This window comes from Phoenix dactylifera, chromosome 4, assembly GCF_009389715.1.
Source record: "Phoenix dactylifera cultivar Barhee BC4 chromosome 4, palm_55x_up_171113_PBpolish2nd_filt_p, whole genome shotgun sequence".
Taxonomy (NCBI): domain Eukaryota; kingdom Viridiplantae; phylum Streptophyta; class Magnoliopsida; order Arecales; family Arecaceae; genus Phoenix; species Phoenix dactylifera.
The window spans coordinates 9381953-9400316 of NC_052395.1; the positions used below are offsets into that span (position 1 = coordinate 9381953).

Below are 18364 nucleotides of genomic sequence, written 5' to 3' on the forward strand. Positions count from 1 at the left end.
TTATTTGAGACTCTCTCTCATATCTTGCATGTATCATGCTCTCGCTTATATTGATGAGATAATTAAACTATAAAATGTAAATCATATCTTGATTTGCTAAATCCATTTGAAACTTTGAGATCTACGAAGCAGCTTGACCCGTAACCGCAATCAACACGAAATAACTCTGATCTGAATAAAGATTAGCAGAGAAATCTTTTGGAGAGAGAGTTTTTAATATGTGTTTTAGAGAAGGGGTTCAACATGCTATTTATAGCTCTCTCTATAGACCAAACGCCGTGGGTGGTTACACCCATAAAGAGTCACTCCCCATCAAGATAATCCTTCACTACTGCAAAATTACCTTAATGCCCCTAAGATCATCAGAATTTAAGAAATTCAAGGGATACTTGTCAAATGTAGATTCTAATTAAACAGGATTAGAGTTTAATTAAACAAGATCCAATATATATATAAGGTAGAGTACTTGGCTCTTGTGGATTTAATATGGATCTTCAAATTCAAGGTCTTGTATGTAAATTAAGATCTAATAAAAATATACGAGAATTTATATTTTCTTCAACATATCAACTTGCAGACCCATAAGCAATTTCTCTTCTAATTAGGGGCTCAAAAAAATTTTCTCAATATGTTTAGAAAATAAAGTAAGGCGGCAACATTTATCGTCCTCACTTGTTGCTTGCAAACAAACTATAGTTTATACCTTTAGTGATCAAATATTAGAGTTTAAACTTTAAAATTCTCTGAGGATAGATTCTGATACGTCTCCAAATTAGCCACAACTCACCATAAAGACCAGCTAATCAAAGCACACCACGACTCTAACACGTGGCAGATCAAAAACCAGTCATTTTTGACCGACTTATATACTCACATCTTCTGGTGGCAAGTAAACTTCTCCGCCCAACATACACAAAAGAGGAGAGATAAACAATAGAGAACATTTTTACTATATGAGAGATTGCCTTCTTCTTCTGTTTTATGAGAACTATACTGATTTGGGCATTAAAGAGTCTTCGAATATATTTGGGTCAATTTTTTTTTTTTTTGGCTCTGTACTATTTTAGGTCGTGATATTGCCATCTGATGAAGATCCCAGCCGCGATAATCAAGCACCGCCCATTTTTATTTTCCGGCATCATTATATCTATGGCGGTTTAAGATCAGTTAATTTTTCAGCGGCCACAGATTCTATTATTTTTTACTTTAGCGGGACACGAGAAACGGAGAAAGTTTGTTTGGTGCAAGCAAGTGACAACCGAACGTAAAACCCGAATTGTAACAAAAAAAAAAAAAAACGTCAAACCCGAATATTTTTCTTCCCTCTCTCCCACGCGCTAAAACCCTCCAATTAGGGTCAGAAGTCGACCCCAGAATCGTGCTAGCTCCATGAATCTCCCCGCAGAAGCCTTGCTTAGGGTTCTTTCTCTCTGAATCCAGAAACCCTAATCCCCAGATCGGGTTTGGTTTTGCTCCCTCTTCTTATGGCGATCATCGGCGACGCGCTTCGCCAGGCGTTCATGCCGAAGCACGAGTACGAGAGCCTCCGGGAAGAGGAGAAGGCCTGGGGCCGCCTCCAGAGGCCCCTGGCTGCGGCCCTCGCGGTGGCGCTCGGCCTTGCTGTCGTCATCGCTGTCTCCGTGAGCACGAGCATCGTCTTCCCCGGGGATGCCAGCCAGCGGCCGTTCTGCCGGGACCGCAGGATCCAGGCACTGCCGATGAACGCCACCCAGGAGCCTGATATGTACGGATACCACGGCGCATTCTATTTGACGGACGAGGAGGCGGCGGACTATTATTGGATGGTTGTCTTCATCCCATCGGCGATCGTCTTCTTGGCTTCGGTCATCTACCTCCTGGCCGGTGAGCCAGCTTCTTTGGGTTACTTTCCTTTTTCTTGTTTCATTCTCTTATCAACTTTGTGAAATTTCTAGAACATTGATTGAATCCCGAGCGATTTCTTGGCATGTCAGAGGTGTTACTTTACATAATGCAAAAATTGTGGAGCGGTTTATTGTTGAGATTTATTGGCAATACTGACAAGAACATGCATATGGACATCATTGATTGGGTTCAGGGTGGTAGTTCTGTTAAGAAGTTTATATTTACTGCCTGCTTGGATGCCTGAATATGTTGTCCCTGTATAAATTATTCCAACAACTGAAAATTGAGAGAGAGAGAGGAAACAATGAGAGAGAAGGAATCAATGCAACCAAGAAGCTCTGAAATTACACGACCTCACACACCCCCATTCCTCTTCAAGGTGATTGATGGTATTCCAGCTTTAGGACTGGAAGACTGGAGATTTCCTTGAATGAATTAAAATTTTCTCTCTCACAGATAATCTGTTCTGACTATCCACCATACATAGGTAACTCTAAGGAGTAAGGATTATTTATGCGGACATCCAAATAACCCCTTAGTGGGCGTAATGAAAGCAAAACAGAGCTGTGTGAAGCTAAAAGATTTGTTTCATTTGTGATGATACTTGTAAATTGAATTTAAGTCTACTAGAAAGTTACGTAAAATGTAAAGATTCGGATAAATTCTGATACTTGTTTTACATAAGCCTCAGAGAATCAACATATTATATTTAACTGTTGAAGTAAATCTTAATAGATCTCATAGCCTATCTCTGGAAATTGATCTGATTCAATGTACTTCCAAGCACTAGCTAGAATCCAACTCATACTCTCATGTTCAAATAACATTATATATCGATGTTCAAGATAAGAAATGTAATGGGGTTAGTGGGTTGGCTATGATGAGAGAGATATGAAACAACATGAGGTGGTGGGTCAGATATCTTAACGAGGATTTTACTAATGATGTTGTTGAAGCTTGAAGCTCCATCACATTTTTGTGGTATAGGGAAAGCTTGGAGCGAGGATGTTAATGTCAGCGTGGTTAGTCATAGTGTCATCATGGGAAATGTCTAGCAGAAGCAATTGTCATATGCTGATTGTGTTTAGTCTTGCCAAAGCAAGGAACAACTGAAGTCAATAATTTAATATTTTAATCATCGATGTCTGCAACCAACATCTTATGGTAGTCTCTAAACTAATAGAAAGCTTTCGAACAAGACACTCGTTGATACTAGCTCATTGCTTAGCAATGAGATGGTGTGAATATACAATAGTATAAAGATGGTGAAAATGATTGATCGACATATTGTGAAGAGGTGGAGTTCCCATTCCACTAAAGCAAACCATTTTACAATCTGACTTTGGAGAATATATTCGACTTATTAAACTATTGGACTTATGAAATATTATCCAGGGAAGTACACTTGTGGTAAATTTTTCTTAGCTCATATATATTAACCTTCTACAATCTGGAAATGCTTAAACAGTTTAACAATACCATACATTTGTAAATGCATCTAAGAAAGGGATGCTGGATTGTTGTTGGAAAATTGACTTAGGCCTTTTTTAGTTGGTGGTCGGAGTAATTTGCTGATAAAATCTATGCCTGGTGGGATTCTCTCTAGAAGTATGAAAGAAGGAAGAAGATTTCAGCTATCAATCTCCCAATCCCTGCCCTTTTTGTATAATCTAAATCACTTATGAGATAAAATATCTTACAGCAAAAAAATTGGGAGCGAGATGAAATGGCTGGCTAGCATATCATAATCAAAACTCTTTCTCTTTTCACTTCTCTCCAAGAAAACCCTCAAGGGTGAGGATTTATCCAAGAATAATCTCCTCCCATATTCAAATGGGGCCGTTAGAAAAAAGTATATGGGGAACTTGGAATGCCATATGGTCATCATGTATTTAAGGGTTATGTCATGGCCACTTATTTTCTAGGCTTGTTAATTGTTACTTATAAGGAAAGTCTTTGGCTTAAAATTGACATATAGGGAATGTAATGCAGTTGGGCTATAGTAGCATGTTGGTGATTTGTATTTAGTGAATTTTTCCTTGGAAAGATGCCCACATTCTATGGAGTGTGGGAGTTCATTTTAAGCCCACATTCAAGTCTTTGCTTGTGAAGTAAAACATTTTAAGATTCAGTTATGACTATTTTTGGTGGGTTTGTATCCTAGTAAATGGTCTGTGTTCCAAGACCAGTCAGGAGCCATAGGGGCGGGTCCAAGGGAGAGCCATGCCACCCCTCCCACTAGCTATCAAGATTCCTATTTATGCTTATTGCTCCAGGCTTCGAGCTCTCATGTCCCTCCTTCTGTACCGCAAGTTAAAAAAATGCCAAACGAAGCCTTCTAGATTGGGGCAAATCCTTCTAGTTTCTCTATTGATCCCTTACAAGTAGCTCATCTCCATTTATTCCTCCATTATGTTCTAATCAAGATCATTGTTTCCTTTTATAAAGACAAACATCCATCCAAATGGGGAGGCTCTTGAATTGTATAATGTGATCTTAGTAACTGCTTAGCCTTTTCTACAAAAAAATACCTCTTATCTTGTTGCCCGTGCAGACAAGAATAGTTTGTTATTTGATGGTTTGACCCCATTGGTTTTCTCATTCCCTCCGAAAACCTATTTCACAATCATGGTCCCCATTGGCATTTTTGTTCCCATGAGCTCACCTTCACCAAATTCTACTCTTTTAATGAGACATCAAATTTTTGAAGGTGAGTGTTCTCTGCATTAATGTAACACTAGAATGCGACATATGCGATTCATGTAGGTGAACAAAAAGAGCATTTAATGAATGGCCATGATTAGATGATAGAAGGATAAGATGAATATGTGGAAACAAAATGTAAAAGCTTTTGGCGAGGGCCATGATTAGTGAGGCACATGATAGATGGGTGTATTAATTTTACCTGAAAAGGTAGGAAAGTTAAGATTGATGAGGGAAAGAGGGAGAACAATGCTCATTAGAACCTAGGCTATTGGAATTACATAATAATAAAATACTTTGTGCGAGTCTTTGAAGGCCAAATGCGTGCTAGACTCTGGGACTTTTGCATTATATATAGTAGAGATTTTCATTTAAAAAATCACAAAATAACTAGATCTTGCTCTGTGTCTACATGATCTTATTTGTTGTTTTAGTCTTAGAACAAATTCTTTATAAGAAGCTATTTGTGCCACAATGTTCAAACCCTTCTGGCTAATAAGTGGTGGCTCTAGGTTCAAGCCTAGGGTGGTGCAACCCAAAGTATTTGGACCTAGGTCATTGTAATATGGGCTGGTCTCCCTTCCCTTGTTCTATAAAAAAGTTCAGAAAAATCAATAACCACAGCCATAACCACAACCATAACCATCAACCCTCATCCCACCTCTATTTAGGGCCACATCTTATGTAATATTGAGCTTTGTATAAGAATCAATAAGTAGCAAATTTTATTTGCCTAATTAGAGCTAGGTACTGTATTTAATTTGAAATAGAAGATATTACATCAAATTGCGAAGATGGAAGAGCTTCAATGGAGAAAATGCATGAGCTGTGTTGCAAATCTAACTATCCTAGCCAATTAGCTCGACCCAAATCCCATTCATATTATGCATTTCAACTTTTGTTTTAAGTATCAATTTCAAGCTTTAACCTGAAATATCACATGTAGGTGGTGTGAGTTTTGTAGCAATAGTGGTGCAACTGGTTATTAGGATTTGATATGGCAAAGCTTCTTCCATTACAATACTCTTCACTTTGTCTGATTTATAGACATATGATTTTGATCTAATGAATAATTTGAACCTAAACTAGACTTGTATATCTCATAAAAAAATTAATTTAGATATAAATTCATATTTGACCCTACCAAATAATTAACCCTAACTTCTCTCTTAAAGAAGCAAAAGGATTTTTGACTGTTTTGTGTTTGTAATGCTAAAGTATGCAATTTTGGTAGAGCTGTGGATGGGTTTAGCATGCCTGCATATCCTTTAGATATATTGTTAGTCACTAATGCTTGTTTTCTTGATTAACAAATTTTGGTATCTTTAAAACACCGTATACTTTATTTTCGTTTAACTTTATTATGATTTGATTGTTGAAGGAAGATCTTTTGTCACAGAAACTGAACATATGAAATAATTTAATGCAAAATAAAAATGAATATGAGGCCCTAATTAAGATTGATAGACAAGATTCCACAAAGCAATCAGTTTCATTGCTTAATATTTATTATACAAAATAATGAACACACACACACCCATAAATACTACTATGTAATGGCGAAGGCCTACAGTCTAATATTTGAGGCTAGCCTCTATGTCTCATGCAGTATAAACATTGTGTTCACTCATATTTTTCATATATATATATATATATATATAATATGTATGGATGTATAAATATGTATTACATATATGCCCGTTTGTGGTTAACATGCCATGAAAGGGAGAAAAAAACAGAGTTTTCGAGATCGTAGCATCTATTTCCTCTTTTGGAAAACCTGGACTCTCAAATTTCAGTAAGGAAACTAATTTGAAAAAAACAAAAAACAAAAAATGTATATCTCAAAACAATTAAGGCTGTAGATCCAAAATAGTTGCATCTGAAAACAAAAATTACGTATCTCAAAAAATTGGTGATCCCGGATCCCAATACATTTGCAATCTAAACCATTAACTGGATAGAAGATCACATTCATCCCTTCTATCTCATGCGCGGCTCACGTGCCAAAATCTAATGTGTGCACATGCATGAATGTTAATCGGCCTGCATGTGCATAGCTGCTTTTGAGGTATTATGTAATCAAAGTTATCTTGCAATATAAGAGGAAAATTTATAGAATGATAATAAGGCCTAGAATATTTTATAGCTCAGAATGTCGGGCAATAGAAAAGGTCTGGGAAAACCAGTTGGATAAAGCATTTAAACAAAAACATTGAGACGGAAATGCTGTAAAACTAGAAAAAATTAGAGTGAGGAATGTATATATTGAGGAGCTATCTGAGTTTATGTTATATGGACTGAGCATGAGTGTGGAGTGTGGGCATGTATCCGAGTTTCATATCCTTTAATCTCTAAGAGGTTCTTCTAATTGACACATGTTCAATTTTCACACCAATTCACATTTCCAAGTTCTGGGTGTGGGAAATCTGGGTTGAAATGTCCAAGTAACATAGGTAGGAGCTGTTCCATTTAAAACTGAAGTGATTGGGAACCAATTAATATGGTATACTCACATATGATGAAGATTTGAAGGGGGCTCCAATAAGGAGGGTTGCTTCCACCTTTGTTAAATGAATTAAGAAGGGACGGGGAGACATAAGATGACATGAATGGAAGTTGTGGTTTGTGAAAAGAATATAAAAGGCTCAAGTCAGAGGTAGCCTAAAAAGAAACGTTAGGTGAATGAGGATCTATAAAGTTAAGCCCAAATAGCTGGGACAATGTTTGAGGGCTGTATTAATGGTTGAATTGAGCTAAGATGATTAATCAAACAATTCTTATTGTAAAATAACCCATGCCATTAATTGCTGAGAATAATAAAGTCCTGTACTGTGAAGTTTATATCAAGATGTGGCTCTAAAAAAAATTGGTATATCTAGATTTTACTTGTCATGCGCCACTCTTTCATCTAGATTTTTCTATTTATATATTAAAAAACAGGTTACAATTGGTTCTGTGACTTTTTCCTTTGGAGTTTCTGAATGTGTTCTTTTTCTGTGGTGGCTGTTGCTTATCTGTTTTATGTGGCACTGTCTCATTTTATTACTTTATGTTGTTTATAACGAAAGACAAGAAATAAATACCATTTAATTGTGGTTTTATCTTTGTTGTTCTGAATTTGTTATTGATTTCATGGTTAATTATGCTGCAGGAATAGCTGTTGCTTATTCTGCTCCAAGAAGACACATATGCCTCAAGGTAGTTGAAAATAACTATTGTGCATCGAAGAGAGGTATGGTGATGTTGCTCTCATAGTAATGCAGATGTCTTGATATTATTTTTTTCCTTGTTTGCTAGATGATGGATGTAGCTTAAAGTATGTCTGCAGTTCGTATTTATGTTGTGTAGTTTTATTCTCTGGGTTTGAATATTTCCCCCCGCTGTTTCCTTTCCTGTAAACAGCAAAGTGGGATTGCAAAAGAGTTAATCTTATGATCTTTCAACTCTTGTGGTGTTATTATGTTCTTGAAGGTTGCAAGTGGTTTCTAGTCTGTCCTGTTGGCGATAAAGATAAGGTAGTCATGATGCTTGTTTTGCCTATTTTTTTTGGAACTCCAATTTCTATGTTCACATTATTCATTATGTTCACATTATTCATTTACTTTTTCCTAATCCAGTCGTACTCGGATCAGGCTTGGTATAACATTTGAGACAGATTGTTCAATTCTAACCATTTTGATCAACTCTGATCAACTCTTTTTCCACTAGGAGGTGAGGACACGGTGCTGAGTTGCATTGCTAAATGAATTATCAAAATGTATTTTGTTTTGGGATGCATCTCATGCAAAAATCTTACTTCTGTGGTTGGGCCCAATTAAAAAGTTTGTCAAAAATCCAATCCTGTGGTGTTGCATCTGAATTGTGATTGGAATTTATCTCATGCTGCTAAAATCTTACTTCTATGGTTGGGCCCAATAAAAAAATTTGCCAAAAATCCAATCCTGTTGCATTGCATGTGAATTGTGATCCAAATACCTGTGTGGAGTGATGCAAAGTAAATTAGCAACATGTTTGCTCCCCCACAATGAAATTGATTTCTTTTGTACCTGTAGTCAAAACATAACCATTTTCTAAATTGTAACATAATCTTGTAGGTGGGGTACGTTGTCTATCAATACTCAATGTTGTGTTTGCCGTGATCTTTGGTCTTCTTGCACTATTTCTTGGATCAAGCCTCCTCACATTAGGGAGTAGTTGCTCTGTCCCGCTCTTCTGGTGTTATGAGATTGCCTCTTGGGGTCTGGTAATCTTGTATGGTGGTACTGCCTTCTTTCTGAGAAGAAAAGCAGCAGTGATCCTTGATGAGGGTGAGTATGCGGGGCGAAACCTTGGATTGGAGATGTTGGAATCAGCCAGAGAAGTGACACCAGAAATGGAGAGGCGTGTGAATGAAGGTTTTAAGGCATGGATGGGATCTTCCCTCCTTTCTTCTGATGAAGAAGAAGAGCCTGATTTTTTTCTAGAGGCGGCTGAACCAATTCTGACCGACTCTAACCTGCAAAGAGGGTGAAGTTTGTCATTTGGAATTCTGTAAATTGTTCCTTGTCGGCTTTATTTTTTAATTCTTTTTCCAAAATTTCCAGTTGGTTTAGATTGTAATTATGCAAAATCACCATCGTTTCTGCTGTAATATACTGAGTGGTGAATTTAGATACACATCCATACAAAAGAATTTGGAATTCATATGACCCTTCAGATTGAGCCTCCATTTGTTTGAGATGCGCAGCTGTTTTGAGTATGAGCTGTCAGTGGGAAGGAATAAAATCCGTGAGTAACGACTGTTCTATGTGATTCAAGCTTGAAGTTGCATAATGCTTGTACTAAGCCATGTTCATTAGTGCAATGGCGTGGCAACTATAGAACTTTGGCAACTATTTCTTATTTGTTGTTACTGCAAGATCCTCACTTCTTTCATGATTTAACTTGCAGTGTGATTGCTAATATGATTTTGTTTTTGAACGTGCCACTCATGACATTATGTTGATAGGTGAGGCATGTGGTTTGGGACAATCTGATGTTACGATTTTTGGATGCAATCCATACAATTAATTTGCTGTCCAGATTGCGTTACATATAAACTCGTGGGTCCAACACAAATTGGAATAACAAGAACTCAGGTTGCGTTCTGGCTAGCGCAGAGCTCGCAGCAGTACTAATGCAGCATACGATTTCCTTTTCTTTGTAGCAAATGATTGTGATATTTCTATACTTAAAGCTGGAGACTGACATGAAATGGGGTTATTCCATGTCCCCATGCTCGAGCAGTCAAAAGCAAAAAAAAAAAAAAAAAAAGACCCACATTGAAACTAGCAGTTCTCCTGACGTCCTTCACGGTTTAATCCAAACAATTCCCCTCTCCTTCTCCACTTTGTTAGTTGGGGATCGTACTACGTCAACACGAAGTAACAGCCGTGGGAAATGGAAAAGGTAAAAGGCCGAGCGAACATGGCTACTGTAGCACGATGCTCCTTGTTCCATTCCTTGAATGAGAGAACGAGTTCACGGGCCTTGAGAACATCTCGTCATGTTCTGCGCCTCTGTATCCTTCTAACTTTGTACCATTCAAACTCACTCTCCTATCAGGCTTTCAGACACAACCACCATTACTTGCTTTCTCTTCTTGCACCATAATGAGGCAGGAGGAGGGGGAGGAGGGACAAAATCTCTCAGGAGAGATAGAGATGGAGAAGGGGAAGGAGAAGCAGGAGGCAGCCCCTGTCTCTGCAATGCCGCTCCCAAAGTCCCCGTCCTTCTTAAACCCAGAAGAACCGGGAACAGAGGCTGATCGCTTCCAGCAAGCTCTACTGGTTGATGACCTCTGATTCTCCCTCCTTTCTCTCTTATATTTCCATTTTTCCTAAAAAAAATTTATGAATGCATGATGACTTGAGCTCACAATGAAGTAGTTACTCGATACCAAGTGCAGGAACTGAAGGACCTGCGCTCTCAACTCCACCAGGCAGCAGATTACTGCGAGAATACGTTTCTAAAGACCGGGCATGGAACAATGTAAGCTCATCTACTTCAGAACAATACGTTCTGTTATTTTCTTTCCAGGAAATTCGATCTTTTTTTTTTCTTTTCTTGATAGAGGTGATTAATGTTGACTCTGATATGCTTCTCTACTATCTTGGTTGATGCCATTAATTTATTCCAACGTACAATGGCATAATAACATCCGGAACGTGATATTCTCTTGTTTGTTAACATGGGAAGAGAGTTGGAGAACACAAAGAGCTACATTTGTCATGCAATCGTAGCTGTGGTCGATCATCTGGGCAATGTTTCCTCCAAGCTTGAGCACCAACTCCAGGGCAATATCGAGGTTTTGCAAACAGAGCAAAAGATTGATTGCTTAAAACAGGTCAGTTAATAGTCATCTGCTCAAATTCATCAGCAGCTAAACTTTGGTGCATCCATACATAGATAGTAGCCAGGATAAAATGGATAAAGATTTAGATGCGTTGGACCCAGGCCCAATGAATCGATAAGGAAGCATTTAATGCAGTCATTTCTCATCCCTGGGTTGGAACTCTGACATAGTCTGTGAAGGCCCGATCTAAATAGACAATCGGATTTTTCCACGGACTCCCGATGGGAGTCGGATTTTTCGACACTCCCGATGGGTTCTGAAGTCGAGGGGAACCCTCCATTTAAAGCCTCCTCTCCTCTTGAAGCGTCCGTCGTTGCCGGCTACAAGCCTTTCTTCTTCTTGGTTTCCCAGAGGTTCCCTCACCTGTGCCCGTCGGAATTCCGGCTCGTTGCCACTGGCTGAGAGATTTGATCCTATTTTCCACCCCTATTACCGGCCTTGCTTTCCTTATCATTTTCGGCTGCCACCCTTGCTGGCATTCGCCGCTGAAACTTTTGGTCTCTCCTCGTCGACCCATGACCAGACAACGGAGCCCCAGCCGCCGACGAGCGGGATGGGACCCGAAATCGACCGAGCCAAAGGATCCTCTGTTCGGCTGTAGTATTGGACCGATCCTTGTGCCTCTTTTTGCCCGGTCGCTGCTGCTGTCGGCTGTTCTGCTGCCAACTGTTGTCAGACCATGGGCTGCACTGTTGTCTGTTATGCCGCCGCATATCGCAGGACCACCATTTTTTGTCTAAATTTTTAATACTATTAAAATTATTGAATATTAGTTAATTGGACTTTGAATGATTTGAATAAGTTTAACTGGTTCATGCAGTTGAATTTTGAGGATTCAATGTGAAAGAGGTAAATAGTCCTTGCATTCTTTAGTAGTTTTTGAACAACCATTGTCTAGTCATGGGTCGACGAGGAGAGATAAGGATTTCGGCGACAAATGGCAATAATGATGATAGCCAAAAAAAAGAGAAGGAAAGCTGGTCGAGGAGCGATAGGGAGTTTTCTTGGTCAATTTTTGGCAAATCTTTCAGCGGGTGGTAGTGATTCAAGCCTAAAGAAGGTAGAGAAAGTAAAGAGAAGAGAGATCGGGGTTTTACCTTGGCTTCAACGAGCTTGGTGATCGGGATTCCAACGAGCTCAAGTGAGGGAACCTCTAAGAAAACAAGAAGAAGGGCTTGTAGCTGGCGGCAATGGACCCTTCAAGGGAAGGGAAGGTTTTTCTTTCGACTTCTTCAGGACTGGATGATCAACTGCCACCGAGAATTGTTGAAAAATACGACTCCCTTTGGGAGTTGCTACCCAATACTATCATGCATGGGATATGCCTAGCATGACTGGGCCCATCCAATTCTAGGTCGGGTCTGTTGGATCGATTCTTCACATTCTCCTCTTCTTAAAAGAGTTTCATTCTCGAAACTTAACTTACTTAAGGCTTTTTATAAGGATCCGTGCAGGCGTGTGTCTAGTCCCGCATTGGTTATTTGTCAGAGAAATCTTGCGTATTTATATAGGACTAAGAAATCTAAAAAAATATTTTTCTACTAGCTATTCTGGATGAGGTCCTAGGTTGTGATATAATAATATCGGAGCGGATCCAATCTATGGCTCATGTGGACTAGGAGACACTGTAGCATAGGCTTATTGAGGCTCACCACAAGTCGATCATGGTGCTTGTGATTAGATTTGAATGGATTTGAACTCTTAGCCCGACAAGAATGTTGGGGCTTAAACAGAAGGAGTATGTGAGGATCCCTGCGGGCGTGTTTAGTCCCACATCGGTTATTCACCGGAGAGATCTTGGGTATTTATACAGGACTAAGAAACCCAAAAAATACCATCTGGTTAGTCTTTTTGTGTGAGATCTTGGGTCGTGACACTTTCAAACTTTGAGGTTCCTTGTCTCTGTATAAGTATCCAATATCTACCCAATCCATAACCTTTGTGGGACTAAATACATCCGCATGAATCTTCATATACTCCTCTCGTTTAAGTCCCAGCATTGTCGCCGCGCTAAGGGTCTAAATCCATGCAACTTCATTCACAAGTATCATAAATCCAATCATAGACACGGTGATTGGCTCATGGTCAGCCCCAATGGACTTGTGCTGTAGTGCCCTTTGGTTCACACGGGCCATGGGTCGGATATGTTCTAACACCAGTTTGTGACAACTTAGGACATCATCCAAAAAAACTAGTTGGAAGGTATTATTTGGGTTCTTTAGCCCTATATAAATATCTATGATATACCTAGTGCATGGGCAATGCAGGACTAAACACATGTTCGCACAAGTCTGCATAGAGTCCTTAGTGGTGCGAAGAACTTTAACATATTTGTTCTTTTATTGGTCATAAGGACACAAGAGAGATATTTTTCTTTTAAAATCATATTCTTCAGTGCTGTCACCTCAGTAACAGTTCTTGCTCTCAGGTTTTTCATCAACAAAAAGAACATCTAGGAAGATTCTATATAAATTTCGGCTTATATCCCATCGATCATGCAGAAAAAAGCTCAAGTCATATGAGCTCATCAAAAAATCAGATATGATCATAGATATCATCATATGATAATTTGGTTAGAACATTATCGCATCTAGTTAGTTTATCTATATCTCATGGCAATAGTATTACTACATCTGTAACATAGACGGCATGATGTACCTCCTATTTTTCTTAGGTTGGCAAACGCTTCCATCATTCCAGAGTTGTCTCATGTACAAAGTCAAGAAAACTCATTGTAACTCGAATTAAATTATGCATCTCTTCTTTTAAATATATGAATTATCTAATGAGCATCCTCTGCACAGAGGCTTCTCACATGTCAACAATATGCTGTAAGTCTCAAGCTCTCTGCCGTGCGATGGAGTGCCAAGTTGCCACGGCATCACCAGCATTATCTCTCACCATGTAAGCTATCTTCTATCCATTTTTGATGCCTTTTTTTTATAATTAAATTCTGAACAGTGCCATCTCTACCAATAATTATGAGTTCAGCATATTGATCTTGTAGTTTTAGTTTGAAAACTCATATGAGACCAATTATTGTAACAGAATCATCACCTTTTAATCTGCTGAAATTGTGTTGCACAGTAAAGGAAAAAAACAAAAAAAGAAAAAAAATCTGTAAGAATGTTTTATTATTTTCATACAGTCCGGTACTATATTAATGATAAGCTGTGAATTTGTTTTTTTCGAACTTCATTATACTTGTATGTCATCAAAATATTTTTCTTTGAACAGTGGCTCAGCATCCTGAAAAGTCGAGTGGTATCTCCAGGTTTCCTTTACTTCTCAGTTCTCTCTGTGTTTTTCTTAATTCCCCAAGTTCTAAAGCTCAATTTACATTCCATAAGTGCTATTAATTTAAAAAAAAAAGATATGTCAAGAATCTAACTGAATACATGCATGCACAGAAATGAGGCTGCTGATAAAAAGGCATCTGAAACACCTGGTAAGAAAGATCAGTTGGCAGTGGCCATTTGTCCTCCGGTCTCTGTTGCAGGTGATAGTGTCAAGCTTCCAAATTTGGGTTCAGGTAAGCAAACTAGTGAATCTAGACAAAATGACCTGTCAGTTTTCTTGTTGGAGTTCTAAAGAAGCCTGAGCCATTTGCAGGACAATGTGCATATTCCCATAGTATAGTTTATTTTTGGATTCATTGTTCAAGTCTCACATAGACTTTTACCTGCATTCCAAGTGCACTTGAGCCATAAACCAGATTCACATTTATTTATTTATTTTTGAGCAAACCGGTGGAAATCCACCACAGCAATTCAGTACATGTTTTTATTTATTTATTTATTTATTTGTCTTTCACATCATGGTAGAATGTAGTGAGTTTTCGTTTTCTTTTTTTCTTTTTTTTTTTTGACAGAGCTGTTCTGGCTCTTTATAGTTCGATATTTGTTGTAGGAACACATACCCATTAATTCATATTTAACTAGAAAAGGCAACTGGTTTATTTTGGAGTGGAGTGGGTATATCGTACTATACCAGTTCGATATCGATACCCAGTACGGGTGGCGTATCGATATTCGGTATGCTAAAAAAATTCTGCATCATACCGTACCAATATTTTGCTAGTGTGGCACCGGTATGGGGTCCAATACCAAGAGAATAAACCTTGATTTGAAGTATTGACTCTTTTTGCTTTCCAGGAATAACATCCAGCACAGCTATCCCAGTTCTTGAAGGCCCATCTATACTTTCAAAGCCATCCAATTCTTCATTTGGGTCCTACACGGATGTAAGATCTTACTTTTCTTTGGACAACTTCACTATCCTTATCCAGATGAATATTATTTCTATCTTATAATGAGTGATCAGGAGCAAGAGCATAAACAATTCAACAAAGAAAAATTCAGTCTATGTTCCAAGACTGCATTACAATTGTTGAATGAGCAGAGCACTTCATTTACCATGCTATCGGTTCTATTATGTATGTTGGTAGAAAGTTTTCTTTGTCTTGCATGGGATTAAGCTTGAGTCATTCATTACCATATTGTAGTAGGTGCTTACGTAAAGAAAGGAAAAAGAGTACTATACTAAATAATGACAATTGAATTTTATGCAGGATGTTCATCTTCTGCTTGGTGGGGACCAGAAGAAGAAGTCCCTGCAAGGGATTAAGTTCTTGTCATTTCTACGGACGAGTGCAAGAAGTCATAGAAAAGGATGGTGACAATATTTTTAATCAAAAACATAGAACTCTAGTTTGCGGACATATTCCTTTTTACTGCTTTTACATATAGCTAAAACATGTTTATGATATATGGTGCAGAAGTTTTGAAGAATTTGGATCCATGTTCGACTCAACAAAATGAATGATTCTATTTTCTTTTCTATCGAGGCACCTTTTTTTTGAGAGAGAGAAAGGAATGGAGACCCACCTGCACTAATCATCCAGGTTCAGTTTTTTGGGATGCATCATCCAAGAATCGAACCCGGAGCTTCTGGATGCTAAGCAGAGGGGTGCGAGTCTTGCAGCCACTGGGACGAGCCCCAGTTCACTTTCTGCCAATGCATGGATCAAATACTAAGAAGCATCTCTGGGACCTGCTATCCCATGTTTCTTATGCCTAATTCCTGTCCTAAACAAGTGCGATTCCAGTCTCTGTAAGTGAATAACTGCCCCATACCAATTAGCTTGGAAAGAAACTCTAGCCTAATGTAATGTTCCATCTATTTTGCTGAAAGTAATTAAATTGTCTCAGATCTAACGTAATATGTGGTTCGATGATCATGTAAATGTGAGTTTGATATGAAACATGTAACGAGCTACACAACTCCTAGTAGGTGAATTGACTGAGAGGTAGTGATAATAGACCAAAGATGCAATTGGATCTTCCGCTTATTTTACACTTCAGAAATGAGCTGAAGATATAGGTAAGCTTTCCAATGGCCAAGAGATCCTGCATGAATGTTGAATATTGAAGTAAAAGCCTAAGTATGCCTGACCAGAAAACAAGTCTTGGTTATGTGTTATTGATGTTGGAAACATGCAAGCTCTTTTCTTGGAGAAAACTTGACATCTTCTAGACTAGTTTCATTATGACTCAGAATTGATTTCAAAAATTTGTTTTCATCAAATCTCTAAATAGTGTATACCATCTAAAATTGATTTTGGAAATATTAAAAGAATATAACAGTGTTCACAATCATCTACTTCAACACTAAAGGTTTAAAGGGGGAAAAAGGTGATCATCAATTTACTTATTTCTTATTGTAAACTCAAAATCAAAAGAATATAAATGAACCTGGAATTTGTTGAATTATTCAATTCAAATTGAATTATCAACTGCCATTTGGCTGGGCAATCATTACTAGTAATTCTGGCTTCAAGCAGGTGATTTGCAGCCTGCAATCTGAATGGAATCCTATTACAGGTTTCGCCGTTCCATAGCTTCTCCTTTAATGCTTAGGCCTGGACTCTGTAATGGAGCTTCTGGCAAAATTATTCCCTATTACACCCACTCTCATGATGCCAAATATTGGTTATCAGTCACTTTGATGCCAAAGGTTGGTCATTGGGCCCCACTCTGGGTGATTAGGATGTGTTCTGGTAATTTATGGAAAATTTTACATCATATAAAATCTGTGATATATGATAAGCATCGGTAGATTTCATTAACTGAGAAGGAGATAAGCAAACTTCCAAATGTAGGTTCATTAGGATGTTTTCATGAAATTTAGTGTCTCCGTCTGTTCCACAGTCTACTATTAAATTTATTGAGGTCCATTGAAATTACAACGATGAAAATGATAGCGTTCATCAAATTCGAAAACATATACTTGTCTACCAGTCTGCAACTACCAATCCCAAGGTAAAATAGGAATTACATGCTGTAACCCTTGATGAATTTGCTTACCCAAAGTTATTCAGATTTTCATTTTAATGGATCTCATTCAGTGTTGCAGGCATGGACTGCAACATTTGTAGCCATCCATACCTTTGCTATTGCTAAGGACTAATGAAATTTGGTACTAAGAAGGTAGCCTAGTGTATGCGTCCGTTTGCTTATGATACCATAGTTGAATTATTTAGCCTTCTCAGGTGGGAGACAATTATCTAAATTGACTGAGACAACTAATTAATGACCAACCATGAACAATAATTCTGAGGTTGGAAAATCCTTTGCAAATCACTGGTTCAAAATTGATTGACAAAAAAGCATGATTTGATCTGAGGGCTGCTATCAACATCTGAGTTGGTCTTTTGCATCAAGGAATCCTTTAAACTACTTCAGAGGAATAATGGCCAAGTCACCCACATAACACGTACTAGAAAAGGAGGAAAACATGAATGGAGAAGACTGGTAGTTTGGCATGCTATCCAGTTTCATTGTACCAATTGGCTTTACATTATCTGAGTCCATTAGATAATTTTAGATGATTAAAGTGAATTATGTGTTTAAAATTGGTTATCGATACACCAACGGGAGGAGAGAGAAGTTTAGAGCCATTTCATCATATACCTATTGAGATCATGCTCGTGTTGTTATTGAGAAAACAATTCAGTTTACTGAAAAAGAATATGATAGGAATTGGGTGTGTAGATTACCATTCTCCATTTCAAACAATAAATTGGTCAATATAACTGTTTAGAAAGTGATGCATCTTTAACTACCAAATGCATATTGCTATTAGCTCAAATAAAGAACAAAAGGAGAGGGGACAACTTAGGGCTCATATGTTACTTTCATAATTGGCAAATTGTGCAGATATTTGGAAACTTCAATATGGTACTGAATTATTCTAAACTACATCATAAAAAATGAAATTTAATCCTGATTCTTTACTAATAGAGAGAAAAATGTGTGCTATAAATAGACAAAATCTTAAGAATAGTTAGTCCTTGTTCCTGTGGCAGATACTTGGACCTCCAAAATAAGAATCAACCTATCT

General features: G+C 38.0%; 2 protein-coding genes across 7 annotated transcripts; both read left to right on the forward strand.

Moving 5' to 3' along the window:
• Nucleotides 1–1275: 1275 nt before the first annotated feature.
• On the forward strand, nucleotides 1276–9291 carry LOC103706856. 3 transcript variants are annotated; one of them, XR_005511444.1, is made up of 4 exons: nucleotides 1276–1863; nucleotides 7742–7822; nucleotides 7993–8301; nucleotides 8685–8819. XR_005511444.1 is itself a non-coding variant. In XM_039125494.1 (3 exons), the coding sequence occupies exons 1-3, from the start codon at nucleotides 1485–1487 to the stop codon at nucleotides 8238–8240; spliced, it is 708 nt and encodes a 235-aa protein (XP_038981422.1). In that variant the 5' UTR covers nucleotides 1276–1484; the 3' UTR covers nucleotides 8241–9121. The 3 variants fall into 3 exon arrangements, 2 of the variants coding, with proteins under 2 accessions (XP_038981422.1, XP_008789329.1); XM_039125494.1 differs by having other exon boundaries at nucleotides 7993–9121; XM_008791107.4 differs by lacking the exon at nucleotides 7993–8301 and having other exon boundaries at nucleotides 1283–1863; nucleotides 8685–9291.
• Nucleotides 9292–9433: 142 nt separating this feature from the next.
• On the forward strand, nucleotides 9434–16174 carry LOC103706857 (probable protein ABIL5). Of its 4 annotated transcripts, XM_039125496.1 has the most exons (9): nucleotides 9434–10397; nucleotides 10517–10599; nucleotides 10807–10954; nucleotides 13768–13867; nucleotides 14201–14237; nucleotides 14374–14495; nucleotides 15118–15206; nucleotides 15534–15637; nucleotides 15741–16174. In XM_039125496.1, coding segments are annotated over exons 1-9 (861 nt in total). In that variant the 5' UTR covers nucleotides 9434–10220; the 3' UTR covers nucleotides 15742–16174. The 4 variants fall into 4 exon arrangements, with proteins under 4 accessions (XP_038981424.1, XP_038981423.1, XP_038981426.1 ...); XM_039125495.1 differs by having other exon boundaries at nucleotides 15534–16174; XM_039125498.1 differs by lacking the exon at nucleotides 15118–15206.
• The last annotated feature ends 2190 nt before the right edge of the window (nucleotides 16175–18364 follow it).